The sequence below is a fragment of the Equus quagga genome, chromosome 22 (assembly GCF_021613505.1).
Source record: "Equus quagga isolate Etosha38 chromosome 22, UCLA_HA_Equagga_1.0, whole genome shotgun sequence".
In the NCBI taxonomy this organism is placed as follows: Eukaryota; Metazoa; Chordata; class Mammalia; order Perissodactyla; family Equidae; genus Equus; species Equus quagga.
In genome coordinates, this window is record NC_060288.1 from 35850545 (window position 1) to 35871021 (window position 20477).

Below are 20477 nucleotides of genomic sequence, written 5' to 3' on the forward strand. Positions count from 1 at the left end.
TATGGATGAGTGGGGTAAAGAGAGGAAGGAGGAGGAGGAGGAGGAGGAGAGGGAGGCAGAGGGAGCTGGCAAATGCCACACGTCCGTTATGTTGTAAGTTGCACAGACTGGAATACTGGTGATATTTAAAGCTACTGTATTCACAATTTTAAATTGTAAACTAACTTTATAGCCATTTCCAAATTTGGGCTGCCTTTCTTTATTTCTCTAGATACATATGCTAACTCTGTCATGAACAAAGTTTCAGTGTTTCCTAATGGAATCAATACTGTTTCAGCGCATGCCTGCAGACAGCCAGAAACGCCAGCCCACGCGGACGTGAGAGCCATTGATCTTCCTACCTTCGGTTACACCTTAGTGTACACCTGCCATCCGGGATTCTTCCTCGCGGGCGGGTCTGAGCACAGGACGTGTAAAGCAGATATGAAGTGGACAGGGAAATCACCTGTCTGTAAAAGTAAGTCACTGAGGAGGAGGTGCAAACACATTCCTGCAGAGCACAGACCAGCACCAACTCCCCACCAGGCTAGCGCCCAGGCTTAAGATACACAAGTAAATACCCTCACGAAGTGATGTCAGTCAGCCCGACCAAATCTGTGCTTAATGTGTGTGAGCCGTGTGTGTGTGAACGTGTGTAATAAGTGTCTGATACAGTGGAGGCACACGCTGAATAGATATATAGATTTATTATTTGTTAGTCTCATTTTAACCCAAAAAGAAAAGCTACTTGGTTGAAGAAACATATTATGAGTTAAAAGGAAAGTAGCACACAATATGTTTTTGGAAAATGTATTTTTTAAAATGTCAACGGGCCAATAACACTAAGTGTTGGTGAATCTATAAATTAAACTTTGTTCTTTTTAAGACCACAAGCTGTTTGGTGGTGGAATATATGTTTATGTATTCTTGAAATTGGTTCTACTTTTTGAAATTACACAAACAATTAATGTGGAACTGATGCATTAATTACTCACAAATTTGTGTGTTTACAAATGAGAGTCATAACTCTGGGTCGGATTTGATGATAGCTAACCTTTCAGATTCCCGCCAAACACGGACTATATACGTGAGTGCTGAACAGCATAAACAAGAATTAGGAAGTGTGATGAAACCTTGACTTTGGGTCTAGTTTCCTGGAGTCTATTCATAGTTCTCAAGTTAGGGATTCTTAAGATACGTATGTTTTCCTTGCCCTTGTCTGTCAGAAATAGAAGAATGCAAACTTTAAAAGATGGTAATTTGATACAAACTACAAAAGCTAAGAGGTTATCAGTTAAATCTAATTTGATAGACCAAATTAAACATTCTTCAAGGGAAATAATTTGCTGTTATTCAGTATGAACTTGTAGGTTCCTTGATTTGGGTGGAGACGTAGAAAATTGAGAGAGGTTATGACATCTTAGTTATTCTGTATATTACCTTCCAGTTGGGGGCAGCGTGTCCCAAACAGGAGTCAGACCCTGGGTATAAACCACCCTCCTTTGCAAGGCTCTCTGTTGTAGCACACGTTAGCTCTGCCTTGATGTTCACCATTAAACTCAATTTTCCCACAAACACAATGGCTATTCTGCTGTGAATATATGGGTTTACAATGGATAGGTATAAGAGATTTATATTTTGTACATTCAAGAAATCTGGAGGAAGGAAAATTGCTTCAATTTGACATTTTTTCAAACTTATTCAAAAATAACTGTTTTTGAAAATGATAATTTGTCTTTTTACTTGTAGGTAAAGGAGTGAGAGAAGTTAATGAAACAGTTACTAAAACTCCAGGTTTGTATACCAGAACAGTTACAGATTTGAGTCAAATGAAGTGACTTGTTCCCCACAATACTGTGTACAGTGAAACAAATTTGAACACATAAATTTCTGATTCCATTAGTCCATAAGCAAATTAATGTTTCAATTATTTAAAACACCAAGCCTATGCAGATTTCTATTTCTTTCCTAGCAGTGGTTTGTGAATGAAATAACAACACTTTACTTCAAAGGAAAACCTTTGGCATCATCACTCACTGTCTCATTGAAAGGTGCCTTAGGCATTGTGCAGGCAGAAATGGATATAAAACATTGATAAAAGAATGTGATATAATGGAGAGCCTTATAAAGAGGGTTGCAATTCTTTCTTTTAAATGAGGAAGCTAAAATAAATGAGGTGTTATGACAGCATGAACTCTTAATTTGAGCAGTTCAAATGGAGAGCTCCATTTTTTTCCCAAGTATTTTCATAATTCAGGCTTCCTCTGCCTCTTAAAAGGTTAATTATTGCTTTTTGTTCTACATGGTACCTTGCTAAGTGCATGATATAGCAAATCGGAAAGATTGCAGTGCTGGTTCTGAAGGAAGGTGTTCATCACCCCAAATCTTCTGGTGTATTCTATCCGTGTTATAAATTCATTGAATAGTTAAATAATACAGTGTGTCCCCAAATTATATTTTAAGTCAAGCTTTTTTTCCTTCGTAAATATATAAGGCCACTTTCCTAGTGTTTGCCTTATTTGAGTTTTAACCACTGGCTTCTTAGACATAAAGCTCTTCTCCAGAATCAAATGTGGAAAGAGTACCAGTAATGCTACTGTTGAGGCCCACTGCTGTGTGACACATTTAATTCTTATATGAGGCAAAAGGTCCCATGTGATTAAAGGAATTTCTCCAGTGTAGACCATGAAGCATAAAAACTCCCTTTTTTAAAAAGAAGTCTTTCTAGACTACTCTATTTCAATGCTATTTACAAATTAAATACAGAAATCGATACTCTTTATCCAGGCAACATTTTCTTCAATGGAAGGAAACGCAATCTGTTGTTGTGGTGGTGGTGTGCTTGCTCTGTTTTTGTTTGCTTACTTTTTGTTCCAGATGTTAAAATAGCTGCACACTTTTTTTTTGAAGTAACGTTATCTCATTCTCTCTGAAGGGAAGTGATAATTAAACGCGGTTCTTTATCAGGGTGGCACATTCTAACACACCTCGACTTTTGTTCCGTTACATTGCAAACTACCAGCAGCAAGTCAAATGACAAGGACTCGAAAAGAGCATCTTACAGCAGCACTGATGGTCAGATGCACATACAAACAAGCCACTTCTAAGACACTGGTCATGCCTTACTGGACCCAGTCAGGCGTGCCCCTTTACTCCGACATGCCAACAAGAGTAGCTTAAGTAAATGGCTTGATCAAGAGCATTAACAGCTCAGCTGAGTGTGTAAATTCTAATTAGGGGAAACAGTCAATATTATTTTAAAAGCCATTAATTTTAGTCAGGAAAATAAATTCATTTTGAGCTTATGAATTAAAACTGGGCCTCTGTGATGCTGCTGATGGACTGGTAGAAGGATTTCATGTCGGTTATCAATAAGCAAATGTGTTAGATGTCTGTCTTATCTCGGTTTTAAACTTGTTTAATTTTTGTGTGTGTGAGGAAGATTGTCGCTGAGCTAACATCTGTGCCAATCCTCCTCTATTTTTTGTATATGGACCTCCACCACAGTATCACTTGGTGAGTGATGTGTAGGTCCGTGCCTAGGATCTGTACCCGTGAACCCCAGGCCGCCACAGTGGAGCATGCAAACTTAACCACTACACCACCGAGCCAGCCCCTAAACTTATTTAATTTTTAAAATGATTGTTATTACGAAGTTGGGTCCATTCAAAGCTATAGGAAGTGATTACATTCTGTTCTTTAACTCTTGTGTTGCTAGGATGTATTTTGTAGGTGTAGCCTGTCTAGAAAGACAGGAAAACAGCCAATTGGACTGAAAAGAGAAGCATGAACCCAGACACAATATCCATGCCCTCATCATCTGTTGTTATAACTGGATTTGCTAAAAAATATCTGTAGAGAAAAATGCATCTTTATTTGTACCCAGCAAGTCAAGCAATATGTTCCCACCAATTCTACTTACAGTGGATCTTGTCCACTTAAACATTTAGGCACCTCAGGAGGCAAAAGGCAAAGAGAAACTTAGTGGAATCATTGATGTAGATTTACATCAGTTATCCTATAACATTTTATATTAATATTGTGAAAATGGCAGGGTATTATACATGTTTATTAGCAGAAATGTGAAAAATAAGTTTAATTTTTTTACAACCAGTGAAAACAAGAGAGGATACCTTAATAATCCAAGTATTCCTGTGCCAGATGAATTTTAATGTTTTAAAAAGACTTTATGCCTTTTATTTCTAAATTTAAATAAAAGATAGATGGATATATAATGTCATATATATGGCATGCATATGTGTATGATATTTGACATCATTGAATCCAACTTTCTTGCCCATACTGGAATATTTTTTCCAAGGAGATTAAAGTAGAGTAGAAGAGCATGCATTGGCTCTACTTACAAAATAAAGACCTCAAGAAATAAAACACCTTGGTCTTCATACGCTGGGTGTGTCTAGTCAAAGTGGCGCATTGAAATGCAAGCTTTTTGAGGGCAGGAGTTTCCTGACAGATGATCTGTATCAGTTCTTCTGAGCCTTCCAAGTCTTTTGAAGAGTAGACTTGTGGGCTGGCCCTGTGGCATAGTGGTTAAGTTCAATGCACTCTACTTCAGGAGGCTGGGTTCTCAAGTTCAGATTCCAGGCAAGGACCTACAGCACTCATCAGCTATGCTGTGGTGGCGACTGACATAAAAAGTGGAGGAAGATTGGCACAGATGTTAGCTCAGGGCTAATATTGCTCAAGCAAAAAAAAAAAGAGGAAGATTAGCAACAGATGTTAGCTCATGGCTAATCTTCCTAAGGAAAAAAAAATAGTAGACTTGGATATTAAATGAAATATCAGTAGTGATTTCCTGGATCAGTTTAATATATTTCTCATTAAGCACAATCAAATCTAACCCAATATTAGTAGTACCAATTCCCCATACCCTCTGGCCTTGGTAGGTCTGTTAAAACAGGTATGCTTTGTCATCTAAAGTATTTCTCCAACAAAGTAACAAATGTATATTTGCATCTTACAATAATCTCCCTCCTCGTTTCATTGATGTTTACACATGCTAGAAGGGGACACTGGAATTGATCATCTTTGTCTTCATTGTCATTATTTGTGATGTCTCACTGAGCAGTATTACACCCTCTCTGTTTTAAAATACCTACATTTAATTTTTCTGCGTATGCTAACATTCATCTGTTTTTCCCCCTACAGTTCCTTCAGATGTCTTTTTCATCAGTTCAGTGTGGAAGGGATATTATGAATATTTAGGGAAAAGGCAACCAGCAACTCTCACCGTGGACTGGTTCAACGCGACAAGCAGCCAGGTGAACGCGACCTTCACGGAGACCTCTCAGGTGGAGCTGAGATTGACAGGTGGGCCCTGGAAGTTTTACTAAATGCGTATATGTTATCACAGAGGAGGGAGCCAACGTTTATTAAGTACTTATTAATATTACGTTGGCTTTGCATAAACTACATCTTGCTGGATCATCTCAATATCCATGGCAGGTTGGTATTACTTGCCCATTTTAAAGATTACAAAACTCGTACAGAAAAGTGAATGAATTTGCTCAAAATTATGCCCATATTAAGTCAAAGATGTAAGATTTATATCCAGATATGCACGTCTCCAAACTTCATTCTTTCAATATCTGGTTTTTTAACTCATTGCTCCTTTCGAGTTCTTTTCTCGTTCCAGAATTAACAGACTAGCAACAGTTCTGATTTCTATGCCAGACACTCAGTACTACACATATATCACTTTTTTATCCTTACATCAATCCTATGATGTAAGTATTCTTATTGAACACATTTTTATCTATTAAAAAAAGAGAGAAAGGAGAGAGACAGACCGACAGACACACCCAAGAGTAGCCTTCCTAAGGGAACATGGAAGAGGTAGAATTTGAACTCAGCATCAGAATTTCAGCAAACAGAATCTTGAGCCCACACTCAGTAAGACACTGAATCCCTTCATGATTAAATGTAGTGTCTTTTTAAAAATTTTTATTTATCTTTTTACATATATTATTATTTTTTTGGGGGGGGAAGATTAGCCCTGAGCTAACATCTACCACCAAACCTCCTCTTTTTGCTGAGGAAGATTTGCCCTGAGCTAACATCCATGCCCATCTTCCTCTATTTTTTTCCCTTCTCTCCAAAGCCTCCCAGTACACAGTTGTGTATTTTAGTTGTGGGTCCTTCTAGTTGCGGCATGTGGGATGCCACCTCAGTATGGCTTGATGAGCGGTGCTAGATCCGCGCCCAGGATCCAAACTGGCGAACCCGTGGGCTGCTGAATTGGAGCACACGAACTTAACCACTTGGCCATCAGGCGGCCCTCACTTTGTACACGTGTTAGGATATGGAGAGGAGAGGTAGAGAGAGCAGATTCCATAGCTATTAGCACTTTTAAGGGGAAGATCATGTGGCCCTCAGTCTTCAGCCTGCTGTCTTACTGACTTACAGAATGCTGTAAACTGAGGTACGTGTTAATGAGAGGAAACCAGGATGCTTGTTCATAGCTGGGGTTTGTTTTTTAAGGCAAGTTACCTGCCGTATTTTTCTCTTTTTTTTTTTTTTTTTTTGAGGAAGATTAGCCTTGAGCTAACTACTGCTAATCCTCCTCTTTTTTCTGAGGAAGAGTGGCCCTGAGCTAACACCCATGGCCATCTTCCTCTACTTTATATGTGGGATGCCTACCACAGCATGGCTTTTGCTAAGAAGTGCCCTGTCTGCACCGGGGATCCGAACGGTGGACCCCGGGCCGCCAAGAAACAGAACATACGCACTTAACCGCTGCGCCACTGGGCTGGCCCCTACCTACTGTATTTTTATGGCAGGAAGGAGAAAAGGTGTTAAAATGGTTTCTAATGAAGTCAGATATTTAAATGCTGAATGACCAATGTGTTTTATGGAGACAAAAAAACTAATAAATGATAAAAAAGAAAACTCACTTCTGACAACAAGGTATTTTTCTATAGACCAACTCCTAAAGGCTTGAGACTCTCCCTAAGTCATCCGCAAGGCCAGCCTGCTTCTGAACACCCAGAGGCCCCCAGATGGCACCCACTTTCTCCGCAGTCGCTAGACTGCCACATGCTTGATCTTTAGAAACTATGATAACGGGTCAAGCTTTTCCGCCATTCCTCACATCCACTTTCCTACTTCTTTGTGAGAAAACATCTGAAAATAGTACACACAGCCTGGATTTAGGAGAAGCAGAATCATCCATGCTCATAGATTTTTAACAAGTACATACTTAGGAATTCATGGTCTGGGGGCCCACTGCATCTTGAACCTGTGAGTGTGTAAATGCTTTAGACCAAGTGCTGCCATCTGGTCATGGATCAGAATAAGCAGAGGAACTTTTTAAATATTCAGATTCCCCAGTCTCACCCAACTGCATTGGATGATCTATTTTTTTTCCCCAAAGAAAACGCTCCAGTATGATTTTGATGCGGCTGATGTCCGTAGATCAGTGTTGGGAAGTCTCTGGTCTAGATGGGAAAGTGTTTGGATCAAGTGTCGTTCCAGCTGAGTCTCGGTGGACATATGGAGACTTCTTGGCATGTGAATTCTGATTCCCCAAGGAGGAAGGGATGCTAACATTGTGGAGTGCCAGCTAGGGCACAGATTCTGCTGGATGCTGTTATTTAATCAGCATAAAAAATATCCCATAAAGATATATTTTATGATCTCTACTTGTCACTCGTAAAACTGAAGTTCAGAGTTTTAGGGGTTAAACCCATTGCCCAAAACACAGAGCTGCTGATGGAGGAAATGGGCATCAGCCCAAACGAAAGCCTTCAGGGGTCCTTCTTGTCAGTTGACTTGAACAATGGGTTCCTTCCGTTCTGTGCGCTCGGCCATGCAGACGAGTCCTGGGATATTAGAGCTCCGCATCTCTAATCTGAGTGAGTGGGAATTGACTGCTGCACTCTCTGAGCCTGTCTTCTCTGCACAGGAGACATTAGGGTTCATCACTAATGGTTTAATATTTTGATATTTGTTTGTTTATTCATTTACTATATCCTTTGTGTAGGGAGCTAGCGGTAGCTGCAGGCATATTTCCTGTCTGTGCCCCATCCTAACCACTCCGGGCATCATTATGAAGCAATCCTGCGAGACAGGACTGTGTAACCACTTCGTTCCCAAGATATGATGGCCACACAATACGTCCAACACGCTTCGTTCGCTGTGCTATTCGTTTCAAATTAATGGGTGCAATTCGTCTTTATAAGGAGCTATATTTAGGGTTAGGGTTATGGTCTCCTTTTTCTACATACTTCTCAGAAGTGACTAAAATAGGAATAAGAAATGCTAGATTTTAAAAATTAATATAATTGAATGCGTATTCCTTTCATCATTTCCGTGGGATAAAGATGTTGAATTTAGTGAAGTGGATTATACTCATTCAAAATTGATGAGGACTTTAAGAGGAAGTGATTTTAAGGAAAAAAGAAGTGCCGAAGCTGAAATTTAAAAATAAAAATAATTTCTGTTACCTATGATATTATCATCTCTGTACCATATTCCAAATCAAATGGATTGAATGCCTGAATTATTAACTCTTGTGAATTCCTGCAACGTGAGAATAATCGACTTCCATCTTTTTGCAGGTGTTTACAAGAAGGAGGAGGCCCACTTACTGCTGAAAGCTTTTCAGATTAAAGGTCCCGTAGATATTTTTGTCAGCAAGTTTGAAAACGACAACTGGGGACTGGATGGTTATGTAAGTACTTTGTGAGGGTTGTCACAAAGCACGGATTTTCTCGTCCTTGCTGTCTGCACTGAGGCAGGAGCAGCAGAGGAGGTTTCTTTCTGAGAGGAGCTGTGTTGCGTCTGCCCCTGGAAAACTCAGCCGTCCCTCTTCACAACAGCTTGGCCATTTTACTGCTTCATTTCATAGTGAAGAAACCTCATCTCTGAAAGGAGAAATAAATTGGCCAAGGGCACATGGGTTGTAAACGGCAGAGACAAAACAAGAACGCAGATCCATGTTCTGTGCTTGTTAACACGACTTTCCACCCTAAGGGTGGGGCCGAATCTTTCCAAAGCCATCAAAAATTTCAAAAATAGTCATTCCCAGGTAAGCAGAGAGACTCAAGGTGCCCTCCTTCATATCCTTCTTTGCAAGTTAACCATTTGTTTGGATTCTCATTCATTATCTGACTTAACGATGTACAGCCTTACATGAAGTGCACCGGCCAATAGTCATGACACAAAGTGAGTCTTACATAATGTAGGTTATGTATTAATGCATATATTTATCCCCCTTGGCAAATGATAGCGAACCTATGAAGACATTGTAAAATGTACTGCCTGTTTCAAGATCAAAATGAGATTGTGAGAATTTATGTTTGTTCAGGTTCACCTTTGTATTTTCCAATCTTTAACCATAAATGTGTCACTGAAAGGAAAGACAAAAATAAACTATTTAGCCTATAATATTTAAATATAAGAAATACAATTACACTATAATAAAAGAACAGATTACTATTAATCCTTTGTATGCATTTACCTTCCTTTTTGTGCATGTTAGGTATCGTCAGGACTTGAAAGAGGAGGATTTACTTTCCAAGGTGATATACATGGAAAAGACTTCGGAAAATTCAAGCTTGAAAGGCAAGGTAAACTGCACTTAGGTTATTTTTTTAAGCAAATATCCGTTTGGCCTTCAAATGATTATGCTGAGAAGTAATGAAAAGGTCAGGACTCTGAAAGAAACATGAACAAACATATTGGAGAGACTAACATATTTACAGATGAATGGGAAAAAAATTCCTCTGAACAACAAAATAAACAAAGCTGGAAAAAGTGCAATAAATATGCCAGACATGAAATTAGTATTCTTACTATATAAAGACATATTAAAAATAAGGGAGAAAAAAGCAAAGGCAAAACTCAGTTAAAAAAGAAACAAACTACATTATCCTAAGAAAATCATTAAGTAAGAGTAATTAGAATTGGCCAACAAACCATGAAAAGGTCTTCAACTTCAAAAACGTATATTATGGCCACAAAGATCATTTCTAGTTATCAGAATGGCAAAGTTTTAAAAAAATGATTCTGAGTGGGCAGTAGAAATAGGCATTCAGGTGTTGAATTTTGGTGGATATATGAATAGATATGTACAATTTGGCAATACTTTTTCATCCACCAATTCTATCTCTAGAATTTTTAATCAGACAAGTGTGAAAAGTGTTCTTTGCATCTTCAGGTGTGTTTAAAGCAGGCCAGGCTTTAATAGTTGACAGTAGAAATAACCTGTATATCTTACACATCTATCACAAAGGAATTGCTTAAATAATTTTATGCAATGTGTTACATTGAATAGAAAAGAGTGTCATTCAGTTTCTTCGTTAAGGGAATGAGGACTATATATTGACGTGGAAAGATGTTCATGACTTAGATATGACAAAAAAAAGTTTCCTGTAGACAGACAGACAGGCAGACAGGCCCTTCTTCCTTATTTATGTCTTTCTCCATGACTTGATTTTTACCTTAGTAGTTAGAACAGGAAAATATATGTGAAAAAACACTAGATTTGAATCTTACCTTATGCACTTGTCAGTGTTGTAATCTAGGATGAGTGACAATGCTCTTGAGCCTGTTTCTTCCTCTGAAAACTCAGGAGAGAAGTCAGTTCTGGTTGTCAGGAAGATTAAGAGACAATGTAAGCATTAGCCTTCTGCATGCTAAGCTCTTTTCACACAAAAGTCATTACTATAGTTGTTGCTACCAACACAGAGGAGAAAATGCATTTTTGTAATGAGATTAGCACCGAATTTCTCCTGAATAGTCTAAACCACTTTGTACCTTACTTGTAGAATTCTATTAACGTATTAATTTTATAAAGAAGAATATTGTCATATAGGCTTCAACACCACGGCTGCCTTCCAGAGGCACAAGAGTGTAATATTTTGAGATGATTATCACGGATAAACTCATTTCATGAGACTTTTATCAAAATACTGAGGGATTCCACAAGAAATGTATGCCAACCTGTATCGTATCAAAGTTAAAACAAAAAAAAACTTAATCAAAAGGATAATTAGTCATAAAATATTCTAATTCCACCATCCCAAACTCAGTAGTTTTAAATAGAAGAGCTTCAAATTATAATGTCAGCAATGGCTGAGATGATATTTTAAATTGGGTTATAGTATTTTGAGGTAATGAAGTAGAATAAATGCATTAGACCAACACTAATGATGGTTCAAGTTTTCTCTTGCTCTAAGCCAAACCCTGCAGTTATTTGTCCTCCTTTCTCCCTGTGGCACACGCTCTAGTAATTTCATTTAAGGACACCCCAGTGAGCTGTCCAGATCCTCTGTGGATGTCTGAGTTTACTCATCCAGTGCACCTGACCTGAACGATCACTTTGCTGTTGCAAATTCCCTCTGCATTACCCCATTTCTTTTTAATGTAGCAAAATAACACCTTGCCTTAACCAGTAATCTTTATTCCCATGTGATGATGAGCTCACTGTCAGGGAAAACAATTTGCCTCACAAAACAATTTGAATCACAAGCAAGTCTCCCATTGAACTAATTGGAAAAGTCTATGTTTAAGTAATGCTTTAATAACAACCATTCATTTGAGAGTTATGGCTAAATTGTATTTTGTCAACAGATAAACTGGAAAAAAAGTGATTATCATTAAATGGCTACTAAACCAAGTCAGTCTGAAAGACAACTCTAATGTAGAAACTTGTGTAAGAAACTGAACAATGAATTGGTTTCCCCATTAAAATTGAAGTCAAAATTTTCAATAAAATAAAAATAAAACTTTACAAATTTTTAATTAAAATTAAAATTTCCCCCATACATACAGAAACAGAATAGGAGAAAATATATGCAAGTCATGTACCTGATAAGGGACTCGTGTCCAGAATATATAAAGGGCTCGTATGGCTCAATAATACAGAGACAAATAACCTAACTAAAAAATTGGCAAAGGATTTGAATAGATACTTCTCCAGAGATATACAAATGATCAATAAGCACATGTAATAATGCTCAACATCATTAGTCATTAGTGAAATGCAAATCAAAACCACAAGAGACACCACTGCACATCTACTAGGAAAGCTATGGTTGTGAAGACGACAAGTGGTGGCAAAGATGTGGAGAAATTGGAACTCTCATACTCGGCTGATGGAATGTGAAAATGACACAGCTCCTGTGAAAGACAGTCTGGCTGTTCATCAAATAGTTCATAGAGTTACCATAAGATCCATCAATTGAACTCCTATGTGTATAGCCAACAGGACTGAAAACTTATATTCACATAGAAATTTGTACACGAATGCTTCTAGCAGTGTTATTCCTAATAGCCTAAATGTGGAAACAACCCAAATGTCCATCAACTAACGAATGGATAAACAAAATGTACATCCATACAATGGAATGTTATCTTGAAAACACTATGCTAAGTAAGAGAAGCCATTCACAAAAAAACACATACTTATGATTTTATTGATATGAAATGTCCAAAACAGGTAAATCTATGTAGACACAAAGTAGATTAGTGGTTGCCCAGAGGAGGAGGTTGGGGGAGCGGAGGATGGGGACTGACTGCTAAGGGATACTGGGTTTATTGTAGGGGAGACAACAACCTTCTCACCTTAGATTATGGTGATGATGGCAACACCATGTGAACATCTGAAAACCCTTGAATTGTATGTATGCTTTAAATGGGTAAATTCTATAGCATGTCAATTTCTTTCAATAACGCTCTTTGAAGAAATTGAATGGCCTACATTGTAACATGTGCAAAGGTCCTCATCCTCATTCTTAAGTAAAGATATGAGAAAACTACTACATACAGTCTTCGATGTATCTGAGGAGCAGCAGTGGCAGTCATGATAATATGAAGAGGAGGCAGAATGGGAGGGGGGGTGGGAAATGGGGGGCCAGGAGGTGTCAGTTAGATATTGTACAACTAAATAGTATAAATAATATTATGATATAATATAATTATTATAATAAACTAAATAATATAAGTAGATGTTATACAACTATATAATACTAAAAGTTATAGATTCTGTTAGGCAATGATTCTACTTGTGAGAAATCATCCTGTATATTTAGGCTCCTACTGATGTATAGCTGTAGAAAAAGAGTTTCATTGCAGCATTTTAGAAAAAAGACTAGAATGGCCTAAAACTTCTTCAAAAGAAGACTGGCTAAATAAATTCTGACATATCCAATTAAAAGAATTCCATAGGGGCCGACCTGGTGGTGCAGTGGTTAAGTTTGCATGTTCTGTTTTGGTGGCCTGGGGTTCGCCGGTTCAGATCCCAGGTGCGGACATGGCACTGCTTGGTGAGCCATGCTGTGGTAGGCATCCCACATATAAAGCAGAGGAAGATGGGCACAGATGTTAGCTCAGGGCCAGTCTTCCTCAGCAAAAAGAGGAGGATTGACAGCAGATGTTAGCTCAGGGCTAATCTTCCTCAGAAAAACCAAACCAAACCAAAAGAAACCAAAAGAAAACAAAACTAAAAGAATTCTATATACCTAAAAAATTTAAATCTGATTCATATCTTCTGATGGAAGAACCTCAAAAACATATAGTTTTAAGTTTAAAAAGCCAAATACAAAAAATGTACACAGTATTTGCATGTTTTAGAAAAGTAATAAAAGAAACAAATATATATATAGTATATTGCTGGAAGGACACTCAAAAAAAAAAACCCGAAAAACCCGACAACCACAAAGAGGAAGTAAGCCTTTATTTCCATTGTCCTTTATATTATTTATTTTCATATCTTTGTATGCCATTTTAATTAATATCATGTGCATGTATTATCCTTTAAATCATTAAAATAAGGGTAAATAACTGAAATTAACTAGGAGCTCCTGAAAGCATAATGATTTCAGAGTAAGGTTGGTTGTATAATTCACAAAGACTTTCTTTCATGTTGCTCTGTGTGAGGATGTGACATCTCTTGTGGCATGTGGATTTTCCAGGATTTTATTGATTAGAAGTCTAATGTCTATTATGTCCAAAAGTTCTGTTTGCAGAATTTAATTTAAGCAGAATACAAAAGTGTTAGAATGAGGCCAAAAGACTCACAGAATTATGGAAACCTGGAGAATGAGGTATCATAACTTAAGGGAAACCAGTGGATGCTGAAATCCTACAAAGACAGCACGATTTTTTCATTTCAAAAATAGATATCGAGCACATATTGTCTTCTAGGCTCTATTGTAGGCACTGGGACTTCAAGAGGAGAACCAGCCGAAAAACTAGCCTGGCATGATAGAACTTATATTCCAGGAAATATAGGTCCTCATGAACTTCTGCTAGGTGCCAGACACTGTTCTAAGTAGCTGCGACGTCCTGGGGTTTTAATTCTCACAACAAACCTGTGGGGTTGGTGCCATCTGAGCCCTGTACCGAGGTTCTCCCTGTCACACAGTGCGGTGCCTGGTGGCTGGGTGTTACTGCTGCTCCACCGACGCCCACACTCTGCCTGCTGTTCCTGGAATCACCACCAGGGGCATCTGATGTTCTCTCTAAGGTTCTAGGCACCACCACAGCCATGAGAATCAATTCTAAACCATCTCAGGATGCTTTGCATCACTCACTCCAAGTTCAGGGCCTAGATAGGGAGCATCCAATTGACTTAACTCTGCTAACATGCACATCACCTGGATGCTGAGATTAGAGGGAACAGTATTAGGCACTTCCCCTTGCATGGTAGGTGGTGACTGCTTTTGACAATGAAAAATTAAATCTGACTCATATGCGTCAATATGGAAGAACCTCAAAAAGATATGATTATGTTACAAAAAGCCAGCATCAAGGATAAAATATGTTCCTATTAAATCTTAACATGGTACAAAGTAGCATAATCCTGCATCTATTGAAGCAAATGAAAATGATGTTAAGTTTGTATGTGAAAATTCAAGAATTTTTATTTAAAAAGATATTCAAGTGTTTTTAAATATTTTTTGTTTGCATTTATTGTTTGTAAAAAAAAGTGAATCAAGATTTCTTTCTATTTAATGTCCCATAAATTCAAGAAATCTACTTCTAAAACCAGGTCATCTTTTTAAAATAATTCTGCTACATTCAGATGACCCCAATCATAATTCATTACACATGTGCATTGAGTGAATCCATGCAATTAAGCCAAATACATTTCTAAATCGTATTTCATAAGTAAACTCTTCAAGAACAAGCTTCTGTATGTTTGCATCTCTTTCAATGTCCTGCATACGTTTGCCACTGTAGATATGAATTAAAGAGCTAATGATTATATAGTCTTTGCAGTGTTAGATGTTTAGATCAATCTTCCTTTCTAAGGAACAGAAATCACGTTTTGCCATTCTTTTGTGTCCTTATAGAAACTTTCATTATAGCACTTAGGTGCTTTCTTCTTTTGAGTATTTCTAAACTGTGTAAGGAATTTTGGAATCTACCTCAAATAAAAGTAGATTATACTAATATATTCACATATGGAGAATATAATGCCATTTATATAGAGATCTGGGATATTTATGCAATTTCAGTGACATGTTTTGCTGATTCTGCTCCTTAGGACAGGAGAAAACAGCAAATACTACCCATCTCTGTATGTAGATAAAGCCATATAGATACTTTCAGTTAATTTTTACGCAAATGCAAATATCTATAACTATAAGCAAAAGTCAGAATGTAGAATGCCCTTTGCCTTTCTTACGCTGGAAACATGAGGCCCCTTCATGGTATCATTGAATGTCAGTAAGTAAAATCTTTTGAAAAGACTATCAGTTAGTTCTCTCTGGAATTACAACTTCCTCTGCTTCTTGTATAATTTATATTCATTTATAAAATTTATCATAACTTTACCTTTGTTTAAGCATAAGTGCAGCAACTGCAAATTAAACATTCTTCTTCTTTTCCAGATCCCTTAAGCTCTGGTCAAGATTCTTCAAATCATTCCCACGGCACTAGCAGCGGGTCTGTCGCGGCTGCCATTCTGGTTCCATTCTTTGCTCTAATTTTATCAGGGTTTGCATTTTACCTCTACAAACACAGGTACTGTGCAACGTCATTTATTTGCAAACATTGTTATGGTAAATTATTGGTTTGCTGACTGTGCATGTTCTCCCACTCACAGGCACATATATTTTATACCACTATGCACTATTCTCTCCTAGGGTAAGAATGCTCATACGACAAAGTTTTGTTTTGTTTTCTTTATTTGCCATACTTTTTCAGTGAGACATCTCTGAGTAATAAACTTTAGGAGAATAAGTAAGTAGATTAAGACAAAACATGCTACTTTTTTTGTTCCACTGAAAGATGCATTAAAGGATTTTGTTCCTACCTTCGAGCTCTAGGACCAACCATCAGGAGCATTGAGGTGGCCTTTCCCCTTTCCAGCAGAAGATTGAACAGAATGATCTCCTCTTTCAACTCCATGAATCTACGATTTATAAATTGTTCATTTATTCCTTCCTTCAACAAATACAAATTGAGTTCATACTGTGTACTAAGCAATACTAATGGTCTGTCTCTTGAAAAAAAATGTCCTGGATATATATGAATTTGTATATCCCTACTAACTGGAAAATGTCAAAACTTGGAGAAAAAAAACTTTAAGGAAATTGACCCTTTCCTTGGGGTTGAGATGGATGCCAAAAAGAAGAAATCAAAAATATATTTTGGAAGAAATATAAATCATTCTTCATTTTGTGTCTATATGGAATAATACATTACCTGGAGGAATTTGGCATATGCCAAACTGCCCGAAAACACTGTTGAGAATAGCAGATTTCCCTAAAAATAACAATAAAAAAATTATGATCCCCTGAAATAAGATTAAGATATAGTAAATGTGTCCAATGTTTATTTATATAATACAGACATTTCTACTTACTTCTGGTTAAAAAAAACTGGTCTGAGGATGTTGGTTTTTTTTTTTATGACATAGAATAGCTTTAAAAATGCATTCTTATACTTTTTTAAAAATATAAAATAGTAATAATCTTACTTCAAAATTATATTGTATTAGCTGTTCACAGGTGTGTTCTCGCTTTCCTGTGGTTGGTAATGTTCTTACTTTCAAAAGATAACCCAGTGACAAGAATCTCAAATGGTGTTTACCAAACTAAAGATTGGCACAGCTGTATTAATTAAGTATTATTATTTTTATTTTGAAGAAAAAAATATCCTATGTGCACAAGTCTGGTAAACCTTATCCTTAAATTTCTACTTGGAGCTAGTTGAAAATTTAGCAAATGTGGAAATATATCCCACTGCCTTATCCTGTAAAATGCCATCATTACAAATGCTTCTCTTCTTATAATACAAGTTCCTCTTTTAATATAAATTAAAAATATATCTTTCACACATTTCTCTAGGATATATAATATCCATACAGTAGGAACTTTTTATAATTCCTGCAAATTCACTTTTGCTTTTTTTTGGCTTCCACGTTAATCCCAAGGGAAAGATGTAGTTCATTAAAGATCGCTTTCCCCACCTTTTGACATGTTGCCTGTCAGTGGGGACACCTCTGGTAACCTGCTGTGGTTCCCTCTGGCCGCCCCACGTGCCTGAGATGGACAGCATCCCCACACGTCACCGAGTTTTCCTCGATGCTCACCGAGTTTTCCTCGATGCCCCTCCCAGGGATGCAGACCTTTATACAAGTCTCAGAGAAAGCTATTTTCAGCATCTCTCTTGTCCTTTAAAAAGATAAGCCCACACCATTGTATATACTTATACATCAATTAAACATTACTTCTGATTATGTCTTAATTTTAAGACCACATGGCATTGGGAGAATATTCAACATACTCCACAACGATAGTCTATAAACCTTAGAAGCTTCCCCAGAAACATTCAGTATGAGATGCGTCAGTGAAGGTAAGGCAGGGAATAGATCTCAGATTAGAAAGCCAGACAGGAGGGAGCAAATAAGTGTATTTTTTATATGAATCTGACACCTACTTTACATTTCCACTCCTGTGGGCTGCTGGGAAATTTAACCTCAGTGTGAGTGTCTGTCTTCTCAATGTGGCTCCTCATCCAAGAGGCTGCCCTGTGTCTGGAGACTGGAAGGAGGCTCTCTGGTCTGATGGCTACCAGGAGAACAGTTCTTAAGCCACCATGACTTCTAAATCTGTAGAGTCTTGCAGTTCCCTGCTTCTGTGTTATGTGAGGGCTGTGGGGATTTTTGCAGGAGGAAGGAACGCATGCCCCATTGCCCAGGTGCTTCTTCTGAGGTCTTGCCACCTGCCTGGGAACCCACCAAGCGGGTAGCTTTCTCCCCACGGGCTCCCTACCCTCTACAGATATCAAAATTCCTTAAGGAGTTGGCGCTTTACTTCTCCAGATAAAACCTTGTTTCCGCTCATTTCTGAGTTTCTCCCCTTACTTGTGTGCTTGGAGTTGTTTTCTTGATCAGAGCCAGGGTTCCTGACTCAGGACGTCAACATGATTTCCGTCTCAGCAGCCCCAAAGTCTGGTCCACCACTGTAGTGTTTCCCTGGCAATGAAGGAATCATGGTGACTCGTGACCTGGGAGATTAAATGAACGTTTTAGCCAGGTCTAAGCTTCATTAACATTTGGCTGAATTTGTTTACTAACCTTTGCTACTGGAGCATTTTCAAGTTCAATGTCAAAGACCTCACCAGCCCCTAGGTCATTTGCAAACTGCTTTTCTGCTGACAGAAACCTACTTTTCTAAGATTCACACACTTTTTAGTTCTCTGTTTCTTAATGAACATATTATAACTTAAGAAAATCCACTAGGAAATCACTGAAACAGAAGTTTCTTTACATCCAATATCAAGTGATGTTTTTGCTAGTGTAATTTACATTAAAGTTCTGTTTTTAACAGAAAAGTTATATATTTTTCTTGTATAATTTCTTCTGAAAATAGCTGGGGGCAGACTCGATAACTTTAAGTATTATATATCTAAAAATCTTTTCATTCTCTAATCTTACATAATATATATGAGTTTTCTTTTAACCAGAAAATGTGAATAGCTCAATAATGTATATAGTGTCTTTCCTATAACTTACTCAGTAGACACAGAATTATGTTACGGAAATCCCAGCATTTGGTGAGTGTTAGTTACAGCAGTGAACTCAAGTTTATGTTTCTATTTTAGTTTAGTCATGGCCGTCCTGAAGGGTAAGCGTCTTGGTTAAAAATTCTTCCTCTACGTGATGATTGGTGACTTACTCAAGGTCATATAGCTCATAAGTGATAGACCTCAAAACCAGACTCTATCTCATTCTAGCACTGGTGACCTTTCAATTTTGCTGGGACTGTTAGTAGAAATCAGATAATTCTTTGGTTTTGGGAACGGCTTCAGTTCTCTAAACCTTCTTTATAATCCCAACCAGCAATGTAAAGAAATGAATTACAAATTCGTGAGGATGTGCATGGCTCCCTGGGTTGTAGGCCATCACATCTGTGTTGTTGCCTGCTGACGGAGGCGTCCTTTCACGTGCAGAGTCCCAGCTGTGAGGTCTCCCTTCTTGAAGTCAGGGTCCTCACTGTTTGCTCCCTCTTTTCCTTTCAGAACAAGACCAAAAGTTCAATACAATGGCTATGCCGGGCATGAAAACAGCAATGGACAAGCTTCATTTGAAAACCCCATGTATGATACAAACTTAAAACCCACAGAAGCAAAGGCTGTGAGGTTTGACACAACCCTGAACACAGTGTGCACAGTGGTATAGCCTTCAGTGCCCGACGGACTGATTCATAGCCATACCTCTGACGGACAAGCAGGAACCCTTGGTGCCATATATCACTCTCCCCTACTCTTGGCTTTGCTGCAGCAACCTTTCACATCAACCGGCATACACGCAGCAGGAATTCCAGTCTAACGTGCCAGAGTCTTCTGAGGATCGAACTCCAACCCTAGCTTCATTCTGAAAGTGGATTCTAAGTGCCCGGCTGCAGCTGCTTGAAATGAAGGCACCCTTAAGGAAGACTGCCAGGTCAGGCCAACACGTCGTACTTAATGCCTCCGACTTTCCTGTTTCTGTGTGGCTGGAATGCCTTTCAACGCAGTCCTCTGGGCACGTGGATACATCCTTTGGGCGCGGTGACAAATGGTAGCACCACAACATGTGTTTGGTTTTTTTAACCCCCATGGATACGAATACTCTGAAAAAAAATAAAAAAGCTCTCTTGAAGAAGACACCTTTCTGGTAGATGCACACACCTACAAATGCTTCCCTCTGTACTTCCTGAGACCTGACAAGCTTTGAGGAACTCACAGCTCACCTTGGAGTCCATTCCTAGGGCCATTTGCAAATTTCCTAGTCAGCTGTTCTATTGCAGAATTTTTGATGCACAATTTTTTGCACTAGTGTGTTATGAATGACTAAGATTCTGATAAACAAACTATTTACACAGGGTTTATACACACTATCCATTGTATATAAGCATCCTCTCACATTGTCAAGCTAAACATTCCACCATCCGTTTAGTTGGCGTGTTAGAAAAAGAAAAAAAAATCCCCAGATATGGCACAGGTTTTAAAAGGAAAATACCGCATTCAAGAGATTTATT

The 20477-nt window shown here is 38.1% G+C and overlaps 1 protein-coding gene across 1 annotated transcript in view; it reads left to right on the top strand.

The window, feature by feature from the left end:
• Nucleotides 1–19636, top strand: part of CSMD1 (CUB and Sushi multiple domains 1) — a 1825670-nt gene extending 1806034 nt beyond the window's left edge. Inside the window, exons 65-71 of the mRNA XM_046648453.1 lie at nt 278–457; nt 1729–1773; nt 5149–5310; nt 8559–8671; nt 9482–9569; nt 15840–15972; nt 19477–19636. Of these exons, the coding sequence (XP_046504409.1) occupies nt 278–457; nt 1729–1773; nt 5149–5310; nt 8559–8671; nt 9482–9569; nt 15840–15972; nt 19477–19636 (881 nt within the window). The remainder of the gene's footprint in view (nt 1–277; nt 458–1728; nt 1774–5148; nt 5311–8558; nt 8672–9481; nt 9570–15839; nt 15973–19476) is intronic.
• The last annotated feature ends 841 nt before the right edge of the window (nt 19637–20477 follow it).